The sequence below is a fragment of the Rhipicephalus microplus genome, chromosome 7, assembly GCF_043290135.1.
Source record: "Rhipicephalus microplus isolate Deutch F79 chromosome 7, USDA_Rmic, whole genome shotgun sequence".
Taxonomy (NCBI): domain Eukaryota; kingdom Metazoa; phylum Arthropoda; class Arachnida; order Ixodida; family Ixodidae; genus Rhipicephalus; species Rhipicephalus microplus.
Window position 1 is genome coordinate 117,540,737 of NC_134706.1, and position 20,960 is coordinate 117,561,696.

Sequence of the window (20,960 nt, forward strand, 5' to 3'; positions counted from 1 at the left end):
GAAAAGTGGGGCTGCCGTCATTCAGGAGAGTAAGGCCATAGCTGTAGTCAATGTTTGCTAACCTGCATCCTCGTGAATTTGTCCGCGTACTTCCCCATGCATGATGGTGCGCATTGAAATCACCTATGATGACCCATGGTGCAGGACACACTCTCAAAATATCCGCCAATCTCCTGCAATAGAGATTATTCGAAGACGATATATAAACGCCTCTGAGAGTAAATTTGAGTTTGTTCTTTTTCACAGTTATGCAGACATAGTGATTTTTATCATGAGGCGTAATTGTTTGCACAACATACGTCAGTTCATGACAAAAAAAGACGATTATTTTGCTGTTGGCCCCGTTTGTTTAAGATAATGACAGTTTCGTACCCCGAAAGTCTTATTGATTTCGACAAATTTGGTTCACAAATGACGATGAGTGGAAACACGTTGGTATACGCAAACTGACGAAAATCATAAAAGCACGATTTCAGTCCTCTGGCGTTCCATTAGATGACGGATGCAGCCTTGACTTCTTTACGAAATCATGAGGTGTGAGTAGCCATCTTCCTAGTTGAGAGATTCAAGCGCTGGGCTTATGGCGTCCGATACTCCAAGTGCGCTTCCAGCAGATGCTGTCTTCATGTCGACTGATATCGCCCGGATGGTTTCTATGAGGTAACGCAGCACCGAGATCACTTGACGATCTGTTTTAGGCAAATCTTCCATGACTGGAGACAGCTCTGGTGTGGCCGCAACCTGCTGAGGCTCCTTGGCAGAAGAACAAGTCGGGAGCGTGGGTCATTGCTCCAGATAAGAGGCTTCTCCGCTTCTTTCGTAGAAGTGGTGGGTCCTTTCGCGGCACTACTGGGTGGAACCACTAGAGAGTGGGAACTAGCATGTCCAGAATGTGCCTTCTTTGAAGACTTTCGATGATGCCAACGTCGACGCCGACGCCGGAATCAGTTCGGTCGGTCGGTCGGTCGGTCGGTCGGTCGGTCGGTCGGTCGGTCGGTCGGTCGGTCGGTCGGTCGGTCGGTTTCCAACACCTTGGCGCAACCCACCTAAAAGGATAGGCCATGAATTGGACGGTTCCTTGTTTTTTTATATAATTCACTTCAGGAAAGAGAGGGTTGGATTAATTAGGTAATATAGGTAACAATAAAAAGGTGTTAAATTTCTAAACAAAAAAACCTTGAAAAGAAAACATAATAAACATCCAAAAAGAAAAAATATACATACAACTGAAGTTACTTTTTTTTAGCATTCCATTTTTTAGATTCTCGTAAGAAATTTGTAACAGTGGTAAAAACGCTCCTGTGGCTGCATCCAAATGCGACTGCGCCAAATGAAAAAATTACCGGAAGTGTCAAGTTTAAGCCCAACTTTCGTAGGGGTTCTTTTAGTAGATTTTCCCTTTGAGTTTTGAATTTTCGGCATAACAAAAAGAAGTGCTCCAAAGATTCCCTCTCATTACAATAAAGGCACAAAGGCGACTGTGCCAGACCCGACCTGTGAAGGTAAAAGTTCAATGAGGGGACTCGACAACGCAGCCTGGTAATCACTATTTCTTCCTTTCTTGATGAACACCACTTGTTCTTCCAAGGGGACTTTAGCTGTGGGAAGTCTAAGACTAACAAAGAGGATTTTTCAAAGTTATTGGCCGTTGTGCGTTTTTCAAAGCGTGCTGCTGTGATACATTCCGAAGTAGGCAAAATAGGTAAAACAGGACAATCAAGGGAAGATACAGCTAGTGCATCTGCATGCTCATTCAGAGCTAAACCTCTATGGCCTGGTAACCAAACTAGTCAGACGAGTCGCACAAGTGTAGGAATGAGCGAGTAGAAAGTTTTTAAGGTACGCGAAAAAGTTGGTGAGTTCAAGGCAGTACAAACCGAAAGACAATCTGTTAGAACAGTCACCGCTGATGGATCTTGCGGCACTTTACGCAATGCTAGGACTATTGCCTGTAGTTCAGCTTGGTAAATAGGTGTAAAGTCGGGTAATCAAATTGAGAAAGCCCAATCTAAAGATTATGATACGATTCCTACGCCAGCCTTCTCTTCATAAACCGAAGCGTCATTCGCTATTACAATGGATGTTTCTATATTGGCCAAATGGTCTTCCAAAATGCCATTTATATACTGATATGGTAAATTTTTTGCATTCTTGGGATATATATTGTCAAATTATATCCTAATTGCATCTACAGTGTTGAGCACAAGTGTTTCCCAAAGGTTAACTTTTAAGGGCTCCAAAAGTTTCTGAGTAAATATTACTTGAGGACACCTTAATTTAGGCCAATGGTGGTTGAAGAATGAGGTCGGCTGGTTAATGAACACATACTGTGACCTCCACTGAGGTGATGCACAGATTTTAAGGAATGCACGTACTGTCAGAATATGAAATCTTTTGATAAGAAAAGGCAGGCGGGATTCTTCATATAGGATGTTATTGGCAACATATTTGGGTAGCCCTAGGCATAAGCGTAAAGATTCGCGTTCTAGCAGAATCAGTGGTCGAGCTTTGTAGGCCGGAGTGCCAGAAAACAAAACACAGCCGAATTCTAATATTGGTCTAACGTACATGCAATGTATCATAACGAGCACGTTTCTACGCAAACTGGCACAATAATTACTGAGCCTGAGCAGCATCCCTATGGCACATGCTCCTTTAGCAGCCATGTTTTCTATGTAGGGACTCCAGTGAATTGTTTCGGTGTAGGTTACCCCCAAGTACCTAACTGACTCGACCTGAGGTATGGCGTCCTGTCAGTACATTAGTGAAATTCGCACTGGGGCGTTTTGTGCGAAAACTATGATTGTACTTTTGTTTGTATTGAGGCATAAGTTGATATCCTCCAGCCACGTTTCCAGACTATTTATGTATGTCTGCAGAATCAGGTGCAGTGTGTGAATGTGCGCCGACGCAGCAAAAAATGCAATATCATCGGCATACACATACACCTGTATATCTTGCTGTATGGGAATGGTACGTAGTAGTGCATTAAATAATTAGGGCGATAGTACTGACCCTTGCGGTATACCTCTCGTTTGCCTGCATATTGATTAGTTGACACCAGATTGCGAGCAGTAAAATTCTCTATCACCTAAAAAGCATGGATCCAGGCCACAAAGTATTGAGGCAGTCCTAAATTCTGAAGCGAATCTAGCAGTTTAGGATGCTCCATGATATTATAGGCTTTTGTGATATCTAAGGTTACCAGAGCGGAGTATTGTTTCTGATATCTAGCAAGTTGAATTCTGCTTTCGAGATCCACGTGCGCCCACCAAATGGAGCAACCACGCCTGAATCCACTTTGACATGGGCTCAGTGTAAGTCTTTCTGACATCCATTGATCTATACGTCTATATAAAATTCTTTCAACGAGTTTTACTAGGTTTGATGCAAGTGAAATGGGCCTGATATTATCTAAGGTAAACCCAGCGCCTTGCTTTTTAATAATGGAATCACTTTTGTCATTCTCCAATCAGGTGGCATCCAAGAGCTTCTAAGTGAGTGAATAATAATTTCGTGTAGGCCAAGTGGATATATTTTATGTACTGATTTTATTATTGACGTCATGATGCCATCAGGACCAGGAGCAGAATCGGGTAGTGTTCTGACTACGTTTGCTAATTCTGCATGCGTAACCTCTTCAAAATTCTCAGCCCTATGGGGGGACTGGGCTTGGTATGAGAGAAGTGGCGTAAAGCAACTTTCCAGGCCCTGAGCTATATATTCTAGAAGGGCCTTCAGTTCAACTGGTGATGATACTAAAGATTACATACTTCTTTGTACCGGAAGAACTTTCTTAGTTCTAAGAAAGCGAAAAAGAGTTTTTCTATTGACTGGCTTTGACAGGAACTCACATCGGTCGTTGTTAAATTTGTCCTTCGCATTAGCGATGGTTCTCTTAAAAATAGCGGCCGCATACTTATAATCACTCCAGTTCCTGGGACACTGGTTGAAGATTATTTTTTTCATGCAGCCTTTCTTAGTCTATAAGCCTGCGAACAGTCCGCATTCCACCAAAGGTTGGTAGACGGTTTAGAGATTTCAATGGTGAATTTTGATTTCTTTAACGACTCTTTTAAAATGTTGCAAATTCTGATGGCGTCTAGTTCTGCATCATTCGTTTGGCTAGATAAACTGTCTCGTAACGAGTTCTCGAAAGTATTAAAAGTTACAAGCGTTATGGAAGATCTATTCTTGGAGGTTATTGGACATACCACCTCGAACAATATTGGCATATGGTCACTACCTGTTCCTGAGTTAATCGCAGACCATGATTAGATGGAGAGGTTAGCGTTAGAAAAAGTTTGATCGAGTACCGAGGAGGACTGATTACACATAAAAGTAGGAGTTTTTGTGTTTATGCATATAAAGTTATTCTTGTTCACCCAATTCCATAAACGTTTGCCATTCAGATCAGTTTTAAAACCCCACGAAATATGATGAGAATTGAAGTCACCTACTAATGCAATATTTTTTCGGCAATAATGAACTGCAGTATCTAGGACAGAAGAATATAGAACACCCGCAGGAAAATAAGCATTAATAATTTAGAATGGGAGGGACCCAGGAATAGTAATGCGCAATGCTTAAACCTCGCTTTCTGAAGCCAGTGACTGATAAATAATTTTAGCTCTATGGGCGATTTTAGATGACATAAATATTGCTAAACCTCCACCCCGAGTTGGTCGGTCTAAACGAAATGTGTGGTAATTTTTAATCTTAAAATACTTATTTTCTGCAAGCCAAGTTTCTTGTAAAGCAACAATATTAGGGGAATAATTATTGCAATGTTGAAGTAAGTGTGTAGCTGCTGAACAAATGGAGCGGCAATTCCACTGTAGTACTTTTAAATTCCCTATTAGGAAGAGATACCAGCAGCACTCACTGCTTTCTCTAAGATGCTATCCTTTAAAAAATCCTTTTTTGATGGGTTTTCCTTCTGATATCTCTTATTTCTTGATTTAGGACTAATGAAGGAGCGTTGTGCCTCAGGAGAAGCACGTCGTTTCATATTTCTTGAGTCAGAGTGCATTTGTTCTGGTTGGGAGACATGAGAATCGGAGTCCGAGCTGTCCTGATCTAGGTCCTGTACAAGAGGCATAATTATTCTATGGCCAGTGTTCGGCGTGTCTGGCTTTGACTTCAAAGGGCCTGGTTCCGATGGATTATCAGTAACCTTAACTGATAAAAGTAGAGAAGGGGGCACGGTAGGTTGTTACCTCCCTGCAATATTTGATTCAACTGAGTGCTCAGTGTTTGTGCCAATGACTCCGTTAGGCTCACGAATAGAGATTCCATAAGTTTCGTATAGGCCTTTTCCACCGTTGATGTTATTAAATCAGGCAACGACGACTCAAGCATCTGGTTTGCCTGGTTGGCAACGAGGCATAGCCACGTGAGCGCTCAGAAAGAATAGATCGGGCCTCACGCGAGGAGCATCGCTGTTGTTCGATGATCTCTAGAAGTTGCAACTCACATGCCCTCATGCGGCAACTTTCATCGTCAGCCGCGTGATTTCCTGTGCATAGACAGCATCTCACCTCTTGGATTGAACATTTGTCGGGTGTATGTTGGTCAGTACATGTGCGACACCTCACATCCGATCTACATCCCTTGATGGTATGCCCATACCTCCGGCATTTTTTGCACAGCAGTGGACGAGGGGATAGTGCATCTACACGATAAATTGGTAACCATGCCTTAATTTCGGTCGGTCGACCGTGTCGGCAAAAGTCACAATCACTGATTCTGCGGGGACCTTTTTGTTCTCAACGTTTTGCGAGCATCGAAATACAGAAACTGCTCATGCGGCCGCAAACATTTCAAGTATTTCGGGTGGTGTAAGGCTCAAGTCCGCTCCTCGAACCAGTCCCTTCACACAGGCCAAATGGACAGGTACCTTACAGCTCACTGGATTTGAGGCAAACGTTGTGCATTTTAGAAGATCTGTGATGCAGGCCTGGTCCAACGAGCAGCACAGGATGCCTCCACGTCCAAATTGACGCACCTCAGTAATCATTTGGTAATAATAGGAAATTTTCCGGAGTTCTTTCTGAAGCAGTTTCGGCTTTTTCATGCGAATAGACTCGCCGTTGGTTGGAACAAGGGCCACAGGAACGCTCTTCAGACCACTGCGCAAAAATAGATCGATTGGCAAATCACTGTTAGGAAGGGAAGCTGGCCAGGCAGAATATGCCTGGCCGAGAGAGGAAAGAGACATCAGGTTAATAGGCTTAACAGCACCGCCCGATCCGGCCGCTTCCCCACAGGAGGAAGCACGAAGTTGCCCTTGAAGTAGCAGTGGGGGTATATCCCGAATTTAAACCGGACACTCAGGCCTCAGGAATAACCGGAGGAAACCTCAAGAACAGCGAGGACCTACTAGGATGGCGGACACCACGAAAGCAAAAATAGTAAAAGGTAAAAAAGAAAAAGGAAAAGAAACAAGCGTTCTTCTAAAGAGACATTTCTTCCTCTTAAAGTAATAAGCTGGTCTATATTCGATACTGGTGAGCGGCAAAGCATGCCAAAGACCAAGGGAATACTTCCGAAAACGATCTTGCACGAGATATATTCAGTATCACATGGATGAGATACAATTGAAACTTTAAAATCAGACCGTAAATATAGTGGAACACCACCTCCACTGCTAAGACGTCTGTCAGTTTGGACGACCAGAAACCTCGGAGATGTTATTTCACTGTCATACATGTATGTTCATTCAACCAAGTTTCTGTTACTTCAACTATGTGCGGTGAAGGGGCCACGAGAAGCGAAAGAAAGTTTAGAAACCTATCGACTATGCTTTTGGCGCTAACATTTAAGATGCGGAAGTGTTCGTTAGGATTATTCCGGAGGCGTGAAAGAGCGTTAGCGGTGATGTTAAAAGGGGTTTTTGCTGGGCGAGAATTAATCCTAACGAGGGTATTAGTGTTACGTACCACTTCCACCTAACTTTCTGTATAAACGCATGGTCAAAGCTGAAGCTTACAATAAAGCCATTATTCTGAAATGACTTCTATGCTTCCCACAGCTTCATTGTGATGATTCTTGAGCGGGAGGAACAGACTTCGGATATGCGAAAGTTAGACCCTTCAAATTTATAGTAGTTTTTGAGGACAATCGTTTTTTCGCGATATAATAGCAGGTTTGTAGTAATGAGGCGCGGAATTAATCTGCCTATAGACGTACCAATTTGTGACACCACTTCATATTCTAACAATCAATTTGCAGATTTCCTTTGAACCATTCAGGGCTGTTAGACAGAAGAACGTCGTATGATTCATCATGTCTCTCAGCGAGACCATGCCGCAGCAAACTACAACGATGACACTGGGTTTCAAGATCATCGTTACGCATAGAGAGTTTATTTACGTTTATTTGTAACTGCTGAATATCGCTGTTCAAATTATTGCTTTAGAGTGGGGATGAAGGCGTGATGTGAAGTGGTTCAAATGTGGAGACACGAGGCTCCAGAGCATCAAACACATAATTCACAACTTCATGAAACTTTTTGATTTCAGCTATACCTTGCAATATTTTTTTACCCTTAATGAACTCGTAAAGTATTTCAGTCACTCAAAAAAAGTCAACCTCCAGAGAATCAGAATGGCCCGCCTCATCGGCAAACGACGAACCACGTGAACGAGTGTTAGGCTCGTGTAACTGAGGAGGCCCCGGATTCTATTCTACATCAGCGGACAAAAAAAGCTTGGTAACGCAGACTATAACGTCAGAGCAAAAATACATATTATCAGAGGTACACGGCAAACCGTGTGCGCAGACAAAAGCAGCAGGAAGCCATTATCTGAACCAATACACTCGGTTTTCGTAAGGTAACATCTCTTCCGAATACTTATCACCAGACTTGTGGAATGGAGTCACCTTTGTTGATCGCAGTAAACTCTACAAACTGGGCAAGAAAAAATAACACAAAACAGATTATTACACTTCGGCGCTCCTAAGAAGTTTGTAATTTTCGAAATCATGCTTGAAAATCGGGAATGGTTGCGTTGGTTTCCGAATGGGATTGACGTCAAAAAAAAGATCGTTCTATTATTGCAGAAGCAGGAAATTATATGTGGTCATAAAATTAGTAAAACGCCTAACTAAGAAATCATCTGACATGCATTCTTGAAAGTCTTTCAGCAGTAAAGATATCTGGTTCTATTTTGACTTATTGAATTGGTGATGTTGCTCATGGGTCAAACTACCTGTTTTGCTTTCTCATTCTGCAGGAATGCCTTTCCCGTCGGCCGTAACGCACGAGCAGCTACTCCGTGCTACGTACGCAGAAGCCGACGTCGATCCACGGAGGGTAGTGTACGTCGAGGCCCACGGTACTGGCACGAAGGTTGGCGGGCCTCAAGAGCTGGAAGCGATTAGCAGCGCCCTTTGTCCACCGGGACGCGAAACACCCCTGAAAATCGGATCCGTGAAAAGCAATATAGGACACGCTGAGAGCGCTTGCGGTAAGAAGATGGAACATTCGCAAGCAATACGATTATTGACCGCCACAGAGAATTTCTTCGACTGCGCTTCCCTTACTTGTTAATTGGACGTCATCTATGATTGATGTTTTTTTTTTCATGAGTAGCACATCATTTCATGTGTTAAAATTAGTCTAACCACGCAAGTTCACTTCTGAAGCAGTTGATTCTGTAGTATCTAGAAACTTTATTTTTGACCAGAAATTTTAAGCGGTCACTTCTTTTTCCTTTCCCGGAAAAGGCATTGCTAAAAATTGTAACGGTATTTGGAGCTAACGTAATCAGCATGGCACTCTTTACTTTGTCACTAATTTTATTAATTGTGCAGCGGTCACGTATGCCTGATTATTGCATATTTGAAAATAGAACAGTTGGTTTTCATTAAAGTGCGGTATTTTTATGCCATTGTGCTCTTGGCAAGCATGATAAAGCGGGAGTTATAGACACATCCGCTTTTCTTAAACAAAAAGAACCTTTACGTCTTTCTGGGTAGTATAACCATGCAATATTACTCCCATTCTCGGCGTCTTTTTGTGAAACACAGTCTTTATTCTAACGCAACACTCCCACCTAGATACTTGTCTAGGGGGACCTTGTCTAGGGCGCCGCATTGATAGAAAAAACAAAATAGTAGAAGTATAGGGATACTATCAACCGAGATAATAAAGGGTTGTACTAAAACCAGCCATGGTAGTGAGCCTGCTCGCTATAGATATGAGCGCACTGTTTTGCATGCGTAAACGCATATCCTCCACTAATCTGTATATATTCTATACCGTGGAGAATCACACCGAACATTCTCTACAAGCAATCGCTGTAGGCGTGATTTTTCCTGGCGCAAAAGCAAGAACATTCTCAGACGATCGAATAAATAAACATAAAGACATCCTACTATGTGAAGGTTGTAGCCCCAGAAAAATAAATATTCACGGCCACATATGCATAAATTCCCTTTCACGAGCGTGGATGTGGGCGTTTTACTATCTAGCAAACCTATATTGCAAGATAACCATCTTTTTAAACATTTGCCTGCCCAAGTGCTTTAGCGTTGCAAAACACACAATATCTTCATAAATTTCTCGCTGTCAGTTAAAATTTCACGAACGTGGCCTTGCCTATGTTCAGTTCGATTACTGTTCAATTACTGTCGAATGCTTTCACTGTTTTCAGTTAATTACAAGTTCGATAAGTACAGAATGTGAATTCCAAAAGATTCCGGAAACCTCAAAAATGTATGCTTAGGGGGTACAATAGAGATTTATTATTAGGTGTTTTGACTGTCATGCCTCCGTCGCCTTTGCAAGCGGACTTTACGTGAAAGCAGAAAAAGGTTCCGCAGCAGAAAGTGAACTGTAATGGGTCATTAACCAAAGCTCGTTACTTATGAACGGATTATTCGTTACCTGGAGGGCTGTTGTTTACGACAAAAAATGTAGCACGTGACTAAAAACTTTCTGGCTTGCACACTTCTTCATTATCAAGAAATTGATGTAGTTCGAGATATTATTTGAATATGAGTGCTCTAATCTAAAAGCGTGAAATTGGGCGCTCTAGTGAAAGCGCGATAGTGATGCTAAGCGCTATGGGCGTGCAGTAACTGTGCAATTTCGATTACGTCAAAACAGCATGTTCTAGTGATGAACTTCGAAAATGGCCCATTCGGCCAAAGCAGAATACGGTCAAACAAAATTCAATGTCATCACAACTACCCGATTGTGACCCTTATTTCTTGTTTCACTGTGAAGCTCTTCTCAGGTTTTTGTTTGTGTATTTTTCACTGTACCAAACAAAAGAGAAATGTCCACGCTTTTTTTTTACTGCAAGATAAAACTTGGCGGCAGCTTTTGGGGCGCTACTTCTCTAGGACAAGCGAAAACGAGTTCTTTGCAATGCGGTACATAGTAGCGCAAACTTGGTCATAGGAAAGAAGTAGGAAGGCGCAGAAAGGTTGGACGATAAACTTCAACTGTTTATTCGAAAGAACAGGCCATAGATAACAACTCTCTGGGCGTGCGTGGATCAGAGTCGGTAAAGAGTGCTCACAGTAGCGTGTCAAGAAGTTTGTTGCGTGTCATTGCAGTTTATCACAGTTTAGCAATGTAACCAGTAAACACGACACACTAAACGGAAATAATAAATGGTTCATTAGGTAAGTGCGACAAAATGGCGTTGATTCTGACCTAATTCTTGTTTATATGCATGCAACTTTTTGGAAGTTCACTATGTGACTACTAGTGTACCGCGTTGATTAGGGCCTGCAACTTTGACTGGCTGTAACTACTCGCCTTTTTGAAGATTTTTTGAAAAAGGTGTGCCATAAAGTGTCACGGCCAACAACTACGAACATAAACAGCTGCCCTCAAGTTGAGCATCAAAGCTATAAATGTTTGAACTTTGTTAATTGTTCATTTAGATGTTACTTTACCTGCGACAATATTTTTGCGCCTCGACGTAAAGGTTCTTCCCGAATGCGATAGTGAACTGACAATCAGAGCATTTTTATGACAAAAATTTGTGTTCTCTTTGGGAAAAAAAAAACGTTCTGTGTACAGACACTAGCAGCTGCATTGCAACACTTTATATGCTTCGAGGATATAGGTTGCAAAATCTTCACAAAAATAATTTCTAGTGCTATATTATAAAAAAGTATTTCCTTCGCTTGGAAGCATATTCTCCTTGTATATACCGAACTTGATACATAGTGCTGATAATCAAAAACACTTACAATGCCGCCATTTGTTAGTAGTGGTTGCTCAATATTGTTGTGATGCGTGATTGGGCAGTAAAATGTCTGTACTTATGTCACAAATAGATCACGTTAACTAATTATAAAATATATCACTAAATCATTCTAACGATTGTACTGATATGAATGTTTGAGCTTAGTCTAATCAGTAATTTACTTTTGGCTGTCCATTAAACGCCTTCCTTTAGAATGCAATTGTCTATGTAAGTAAACACTTCTGAAGTACGTTTTCCAAAGCTATGCAAAACAGAAAGGGTCTTGAAAGAACCACTGGTGCAGCTATTGCACCAACAGCTCATAGTGCAATCTCTGGTTGAGTTTAAGATGATAAACTTTGTTGAACAGTGTCAGCAAATAGTGAATCTTTTGACATGGCTCGCTGCTTCGCGCATCTTTTAGGTATTGCTTCAATGGCAAAAGTCATCCTGACCATGGAGACGGGCACCATCGCAGCTAACCTACATTTCAAGGAGCCAAGCCCTGATATCCCCTCGCTGCATGACGGCCGCCTAGTTGTGGTTGACAGGCCAATGCCCTTCGATGGTGGTCTTGTGGCCATCAGCTTGCAGGGCATCGGCGGTACTAACGCCCATGGAATCTTCGAGCCCCATCAAGGTCCGCACGTAGACCGTCTGCAACGTGAGAAGCCGGAAATTCCGAGGCTTGTTCTCTTGGCTGGTAGAACCAAGGAGTCAATGCTGGTCAGTTTTCTTGCACATTATCGCACTATGAACCACCGACCGGCAGTGGAACGTGGTCCTTCAAGTCATGCGTCCACTACTATCGACTGCATCTGTTAAGCGTAGGCTTTAGTGTTTGGCATCTTCCCTTCTTTCTACCGCTCTCTTTTCATTCTTTCTTTTCTTCAGTGTAGGATAGCAAACAAGAGGCTCATCTGGTGGATCTTCTGGTCTGTTTTTACAGTGAAATCTGTTATTAGATCAAAACACGGGTCACGTTGAGCACCGTAGTTGTCCGCCGCCGCCACTGCTGCCGCTGCTGGTGCCTTTAACTAATATCGCTAGAAACGAAACAAAAACTCTCTAAATGAAAAACACCTTGCTATCCCAGTGCGTTTCAGTGCGTTGGGTGACACTCGAAACGCTGTACACTGTGTTTCAGTGTACTAAAGCGTGCTGAGAGCCACTGGGACACACTGTACAGCGTGACCAGTGTCTCCCAGTAATCTGAAACGCACTGGGCCAACCTGTACAGCGCAGCACAGTGTCTTAAAGCGCACTGGGGGGCACTGGTGACGCTGTAGTTTCTACCGCACACTGGAAATATTAACGCCATATGGGAAGAAGTTATTCACCATCGGCGCACAATCTATAAGACTTCATATTGAATCGCGAGATGTCGAACGTAAAATTTACCGAATATGATGGTATTCTTATCTATGTGTTAGACATATATAGCGTTAGTTTTAGTCACGCATAGAACGTGCGAGTATGCTAAAGCAATCATCTGTCGAGCGCGTGGCTCAGGGGCACCGCCCAGATTGTACTAGGGGGGGGGGGGCAGGCAGACACAGAACTTATGCGTCATGTTTTTACTATGCTTGCTCTTGGGGAGGGAGGGGGGAGGTGTGCAAGCGAGAAATTAGAAAAGAAAGGCTCCAGCTCACCGATGCACCACCCCCCCATGGCGTGGGTGCGCTTTTCTTGAAGTGTGATCGAGTTTTATTAATATATTTCATAAATGGCATCGATAGAACTGATCATTCTCAACACAGTATGATCGTAGTATCAGTCTAATAATCAAAACCAACGTACTCTAGTAATCAGCCGTTTTTGCTCATACCGCCGAAAGCCACACGTCCCCGGAGGCAGTTAGCCGCTGCGATGCCCGAGTCCAAGTTACTAGCTTCTCCTTTGTGTAGCTGAAGATCAAAACATGACCAGTCATGGGTCAGTTATGATCGAAACTACATTCTAGCGGTTGTTCGACTCTTCGTAACTGAATATCCACGATCTTCACAGCGACCATGGCACACGAATTACTAAGCCTATTGAGCGTTTCCGCTAGAAATAACTGCTGCGGCTGTCGTACGCGCAACGTTAACAAGGAGGACACAAAATACTTGCAAACGAGTGACAAAATTTGCAATGTTCAGTGAGCAGTACCAATCCACACCGTTTTCTACATAGGTATGACTAACCGCATAGCGAGTCACTGCGGTTGCCTTAACACATCTGTGGTAACGCTAATAAGTTTTGCAGCAAAACGTGCTAGATAAATGTGATTCAAAGCAACTCATCAGAAATAAGCTAACAATCACCTGTTAGGTTAGCATGAGCACGAAAACACGAAACTACGTTTCTAAACGGTGAAATCAAAATATTGTATACCTGAATTAGCTTTAAGATGAAAAAAGTCACAGCTTTGCCGCAAAGTCGAAGCAATGAATGCGATAGCAACGTATTAGAAGGTCACGCGCAGAATGGCAAGCAGATCGAAATGTGCGCCGCGTTCGTCACACACAAATAACGCACGAAACGTACTCAGAGATACGGATAAACGCGAATAAGCGTCTCAGTTGTTACTTCGCTGTGTCTGAAAAGCGCGCTCATTTCACCAACAAAGACTGTGCAAATCTTGCAGGGACCTTTGTGCACCCGGTAACTACAACAGAATCGTTTCGGTGAACGCTTAAGGACAGTCAAGACATAAGATGCTCCCAACTGCGAGATAAGGGCACGTGAGTGTGCGTTCTGGGGCTTTACGACCACCCACTCCTCTCTGCGAGGCAAAGTACGCGTAGAAATGAGGACGCGCGCCACCGCGCGCTCAGTGCGCGATCTTGCTGTTAATGCTAAAAACACGATTGTTACCCACCCCCCCCCCCCCCTGTTGCCCATAACCAGCTGTGTAAGGTAGATTAGATACCCCTCGCACTCACGATGCAGAGGTTCCAAATTCGATTCCGCATGCCGGAGTCTTTTTCTTGATTTTTTTTCTTTCTTACGTTTTTATAACTATATATACGTATACATATACTGTTACTGACGGCAAAGCCAGCGGCAAAATTCAGCCCGGAGTGTCCTCATAATCGCTTTAGTGATGAAAATACGTTTAATCTCTTCTTTTGGGTGTGGCGAAGTGGACAGCGTGTTAAATCGTGGTGTGCGATGCGTTAAGATAGTGCCTTCTACTCCAGCTCACTCACTTTTTTTATCTACACTGCTTATTCATCCTTAATTACGATGTTCACTTGACCAAAATTTTTAAAAGCATTTTAAAAGCAGGATTTTGACCGATATTGTCTGTCCCAGTGTGCAGCGCGCAGCGTGTCTCGTGCAGTGTGCCGGTGTCACGCTGTCCAGCGACGCACTGGTCTAGTGATCAGCTATGGCGCTGGGACAGTGCCAAGCGGTTTTGTGATAGGCTTAGGACACAATGAGATTCGAACACGGGTCCGCTGTGTGTCAGTGCAGCATTCTACAACTGAGCCACACCTGCGCATGGAACTCGCTTTTGAATTCGCCTTAGGCAGGCTTTATGTCTGGAATGGAACCGTTCTACTATAAGGAATAAAGTGCTTGAGGCGCTATTTTCTTCTCGAAGAGCCAAACGCAGAAACCGAAACTAGGGTAATCCTCAGTGGAACATAAAGCATGCCTAAGCATCTTCAAGTTCTAGAACAGTATAAACAAACTGGGGCAATTCCTTATTGTAACACGAGCTCTAAAAGGAAGTTTCTGATGAAAAATGAGCCAACTACTCCAACTGTTTCAATCAAAGTGAGCCAAATTCATTAAACCAGCACTACGCAAACAAACATGATCAAAATAACATGGTCTGACCCAAACTGTTTCATTTGTGTTTTAGTTCCTTTGTTATCGTGTTTACGTTCCACAACTAGGTTTTCTAGCGCGAATTGACACTCACTGAAGGACGTGATGTTTAAAGACAAAACTCGATAATAAAAAGTAAGAGGCTTACTTGCCTACTTTTTTTTGCATCCAAGTGATTGTTTTCGACTTTAGCGCAACAGTATTTTGTCCCGAGTTCACTCGAACACGGTATATTCGAAATAAAGTAAATATAAAATACCTATCTGACACGTATTTATTCCCTAAATAAGAAGAAGAGATCAGAAATGGCAAAGCCTAAAACTAACTCGAACACTTTTCAAGGTCTTCTATTAATGCCAGCAACAAAAAAACACCGATGAAAGTCCAGAATAGTGCCCTCTTTGCAAGGAAGCACAACTCGCTCTTCAGGGCTAGCAATCGCCATTATGCTCATGCGTCGAAGCGCGGCAGCGACGGAAGCACAAGTTTTGTGTCAATTCTATCGCGAAATAGTGCTAAAGTGTACATTGGAACCATTTGACACTTTTTTTCATAAGCTAGTTCATGTACAAATGAAATGTTTCATTTTATATGAGCTAAATACAAACTTTACTCCACAATACTGACAAAATTTGGCTAAGTACATTTTAGCCACAATGAAGAGAAACATGCTAGCAAAACGTTGTTTGAGCAGGCCCAACCATAATGTCAGTAGAAACAAGGCGTTTCTCTCAGTTTCATTTAAAGTGCATTTGGCTCTTTTATAAAAAATGCCTTGTTTTGGAATAAGAGAACAATACAAATTGCGTAACTATTGTGTCGTCATTGCTATAAGTCATTACAAAAAGTTCCTCTTGATCATGTATTAACTGCGGCGCATACCCAATTCAGGCATAATTATTCATCGTCGTCGTCCACGGCATGAAAAATATTGCAGAAAAATCCTAGTGTGTGTACGGGATACCACGCTTCACCAAAGAATAACGAAGGATAGCTTAGGGAATGCTGCTCTACTGCACAGAAGTTATGATTCTTCATGAGCATTGTGTATCCGGCAAGTGTGTTTGTAGCAGTTACCCAAAGAGTGTTTAGAAAAGGCTCTGAAGGCCCGCTCTTCCAGCTGTCACTATGAACGCGCTGCGCGCTTCGTTGGGGCCTGGCGGCTTTTTTCCTCTTCTTGCTCTTATCTCAAAAGCTAAATAAGGTTAAAAAGAGCAGGTAAACATTTTCTATTAACTGTTCATGTCAGATATTATATTTTCTACTAGTAAAATAAAATGCTATACTTGAAAAATTCAAAGTGTTATGCAGGCTGCTTTGTGATCAAGATTAGTAGGTTGCCGAGTTATGATGGCCTGCCAGCATGTGGTTGTTTCTTTAAGAGAACCGTCAGTCAATATTCTGTAACGTGTATTGCATTCCGAAGACGGTAGCAGCTAACTAGGCCATAATTTCGCAGGCACCTTCCGATGACAGATATTGCAATTTCAACCGTCATGATATCAAGTTGTTCCTAAATCAGCATCAGACAATATTACGTATGACAAGCTTGCTAATTTAATTGGCACTAGAAGTTGCGATAACACTCACACAGTTACGCAAAAATCTGGTGTAAATGTGTCTCTAAAGACCCTCAATAGTTGAACCTCAGGTCATCTGAGATACAGCCTTTTTACTCCAGCCCCGCCGCGGTGGTCTAGTGGCTAAGGTACTCGGCTGCTGATCCGCAGGTCGCGGGTTCAAATCCCGGCTGCGGCGGCTGCATTTCCGATGGAGGCGGAAATGTCGAGGCCCGTGTGCTCAGATTTGGGTGCACGTTAAAGAACCCCAGGTGGTCAAAATTTCCGGAGCCCTCCACTACGGCGTCTCTCATAATCATATGGTGGTTTTGGGACGTTAAACCCCACAAATCAATCAATCATTTTTACTCCAGCGTACACAGGGTGTCCCACATAACTTGAGCCAAGAATTTGAAATTGAAAGGCGGCACTTGGGAGGCGAATTGAGCCAAACGCATACTACTCACAGTAGCCTGTAGGTCCTCAGGGTATTTTTATTTCTCCCCATACTAAATATTTATGGTTTTTAATTACCTATTTTTTTTAATATACGCTAAAAAGAAAAAATACGAACACTAAGATGTAGAGCAGTTTCAGAAATCACCAACTAAATGGTTTCCTGTACGATACGCCTCGCGCTGTTATTTTTTCCACGCAGTAAAGAAAGCCCGTGAAATGTGAAAAAAAAAGCCGTGTGACGGACAGCCAGCGCGCTGGTGTAGTGCTGCTATAGGATTTCTTTAAAACACTGTTGTACCATGTACCTTCTGCCAGACGGGCTCAGCCAACGCGTTTTCTAGAGATGTGATTGTTGGTAGTTGTCGCGTGTTTTCACTCGCACATACAAAATACAGCGCATTGGGCTTTCACTTTTCAATTTATATGGAACAGGATGGCGAAACCGACATGGGCGCAAAATAATGCGCCTAAATAGCCCCCACAATTGCCATCGCAGTGAATCGAAGGGAAATTTTCGTTGACGTAACGCAGTGACGTACTAGGGACGCTAACATGTTGCAGACATTGGGCGCACTGTACAACCACGGTCTCATCTGTGTACAGTACGTGAGCAGCCGGGTTTCGCTCAGCGGGGTGGTACTTTGAGGTAGTTATGGGCTCTGAAATGGTGTATCAGGAGCATGCACAGCCTCGTTATCGTGCTCACCACGCCGGAGCCCGATACTGCCTCAAGTTTTCGTACCGCAGAGCACAAACCGGCTGCTCGCGTGCTCTACAGTGACGGGGCCGCAGCTGTACTACTAAACGCAGATACGAAGTGAATGTGCTGTCAGCAGTACAGAATAGCCAAGCACTGTACTATTAATCTTACAAGGTGGCTGATGGTGTTTTCTTTCATACTTTATTTAGCGCACCCTGTATCGAATAGAAGCCGAAGGGCCGTACCCAGACCCCACCTACGCCCTGCTGAATCGTGTAGGCCAGCCAAGCACGAGGCAGTTCCCCTGTCGAGCCTTCGCCATCGTCCCTGTGGACGATTCGGCAAGGGAGATCGTTAAAGCTGTTCAGGATGTACCATCAGAAAAGCGTCCCTTATGGTTTGTGTTCACAGGCTTAGGCTGCCAGTGGTATGAGATGGCGAGTCAGATGATGCAATTTGACATCTTCGCCCGCTCAATCCACCATTCTCATGCAATGCTACGGGATAAGTTTGGCATTGACCTGATAGACCTGGTGACCAGTGCCAACCCACGAAACAAGTCCATCGTTTCACCCGTTGTCGCCATTACTGCCGTTCAGGTGAGTAGCGATATGCACATGTAAATCGTGTGAACTTGAACTTGTCAGTGTACATTCATTGTAAACAACAACGCGAAAACAGCATGGAAGAGAAAGCACTGTCCTGTTTCTTCTGTTCTGCTGTTTTTGTGATGTCTCTTACTATTAGTAGTGAAATCACACCGTTCATTGTTGATACGAATTCGGGATGTAATGTATCATATTTTAAAACAAGCGCGCATGGGAAACATTCCTAAACCTAAAGAATGCATCAAATTGCGCGTAATATTTTGAAAGAATTATTCAAGTGCCGTTTGAAACGGGTTCCAGTTTCGCCAACGGGATGAACTATCCGAGGGTGGAACTGAGAAGTCTCTCATACGGCCTTTCAATGGTCACAATCCACGTGACATAAGTGTTTTCATGGTATACCTCATGGGCGCACGGTACAATGCAAGGTAACTGTCTTGCCAAAAGAGCAGTCATTCGTCTGTAAGCGAATTTTATTTGCACTGGAAAGATGAATTTCCCGAGTGATTTCTGATTTGAAAATATTCAAGACAAACTTATCAGAAATGAACTCAGACGTTATCATAACAACAAGGCGTAATTAGGGAACACATTTTACACATTTCATCGCGTATTTTGTTATTACACTACTTTTTCCACACTTCTATGCTCTGTTTACCTAAGAACTCATAATAATTAAAAATATTCATTGAAACCTTTACATAACCTTAGATATATCGTAATGACAGTCACTGGCCTGAAGGCGAATGTAGTGGGGCAAACTTCAATGAAGTTGTGTCACATTACATTCAATGCATCACCCACTTTTTCAAGTGCCTTTTCGTCTTGTTCAAGGTTGAACAACATTCTTTCTCAAATATTCTTAACTTTCTATAACAACATTCTTTCTCAAATATTCCTAACTTTCTATAGGGATACCAGGCGATTACAATATCGTCTAAGTAACAATTTTATTTTGAACTGCTTCGTTAGAGATCAATCTTCTAAGTGTTTAAAATCATGCTGTAGTTGTACTATCGTGATTTTATTGCACAGTTTGGGCTATATTATGGAAGAGAATCAATCATTTGTTCACCATATTCTTTTCTGTTGCCTACCTTTTTTTTGTTTATGACAAATCACTAAGCCTCATAGACATATCAAGATTTATTAAACATACATATGAGCGTTCTTCACAACTCTTCGCCGCACGCCAATTTTAGGAGCCGTTCTGCGTCACAGGTTGCGCTGGTGGACATGCTACACGCTATAGGCCTCAAGCCAGACGGCATTGTGGGACACTCTCTGGGCGAGGTTGGCTGTTCCTATGCCGATGGGGGCTTAAATGCCGAACAGGCAGTTCTATCTGCCTACTGGCGAGGTCGCTGCACAGAACTGAAGAATCCACCTAAAGGATCTATGGCTGCAGTAGGCAAGTACATATTGTTATGGTTATGTTGCACTGTTCATTTTCTATGACGCTTAACATGTCGAATTGATTCCTAAGGCTGCTAGAGACGCCGCATTACTACAAGGTTTCGGATTATTCTGTCTACTGCGGGTCGATCCTTGACATGCAGCAAGATCATTTCACCTCTATGTAAACACGATCACCTCGTCTAAGATCTAACCCAAGTTCTGGCCTACTTCGGCTTAGCGAGCGAGCCCCATAAATACTAGGCCACTTTCTTGTTGATTCTTTTAAATGCGAAGCATTTCTTAGCAAACTTCGCAAATTTGAGCGTATCTACCTATCTATATATCTAGCCGCATACGTTTGCGTGCTCTCAAGGTCACCCCCTTCAATTGGCGTGAAAGAAAATTAGCATGGGAGGGTAAGATGGTTTCACGAATATGACCCGCTGGTCAAGACATGAATAATGTCACAATCCCGTCGCATACGTCGTCAAAAACTTCCCGCCAGACAGTGGCACATACGCACGGGCGGGTATGTGCCGCTGGTATTTGCCACAGGTGGTTGACGCTTAGTATCTACGCAGGAACGACGAAAACTCAAAAAGGCAATTTTAATGCGTGAGTGTTAAGGAATTAACAACATCGGTAGCGTCGACCCAACGAAGGCATAGAATGAATGTCAGTGTTAACAAAAACGTGACATAGGTAGCGTAGACCCCGCGACGAATGCAAATAATAAACTTCAAGGTCCCAGCTGGAATCGAACCCAAGCATTCTGCGTAGCAATGAAGCATTCTACCACAGAGCTACGACAGGTCTCGGAAATGTTGTTCAAATAGACGCTAATCTTCGTGAAATGTCAATAGTGGTTACAGTGCTGCCTACCCAATTTTCTAAGCATTACATAAGCATTCCTTTGATACGGCCGTCACGTGAGGTTAATGTGAATTGTGATTAGTTACCATGCGCTGAAGTTGATTTATGTAGCAGTATCCAGGGTCAGCACCTCCGTGAGCATTAGCGCTCCATATCTACTTCCGGTGTTGCTAACACGCATGTTCTAGTTGGCATCGTTGCGCAAGTGCAAACAACTTGTTTTATAAACATCTGCAACTCTTGAACATATGCCTGTGCGTGCAACATTTGTACATATATTTAGCATCATTTGATGATTGTCGCTCAATTGAAAAATGCAACACGGTCACCT

At 43.0% G+C, this 20,960-nt stretch overlaps 1 protein-coding gene across 1 annotated transcript in view; it reads left to right on the forward strand.

Annotated features, from left to right (window-relative positions):
* The window catches only part of LOC119179100 (fatty acid synthase), a 123,467-nt gene that overhangs the window by 25,377 nt on the left and 77,130 nt on the right, over positions 1–20,960 (forward strand). Inside the window, exons 5-8 of the mRNA XM_075870088.1 lie at positions 8,238–8,471; positions 11,635–11,936; positions 17,960–18,349; positions 19,580–19,769. Of these exons, the coding sequence (XP_075726203.1) occupies positions 8,238–8,471; positions 11,635–11,936; positions 17,960–18,349; positions 19,580–19,769 (1,116 nt within the window). The remainder of the gene's footprint in view (positions 1–8,237; positions 8,472–11,634; positions 11,937–17,959; positions 18,350–19,579; positions 19,770–20,960) is intronic.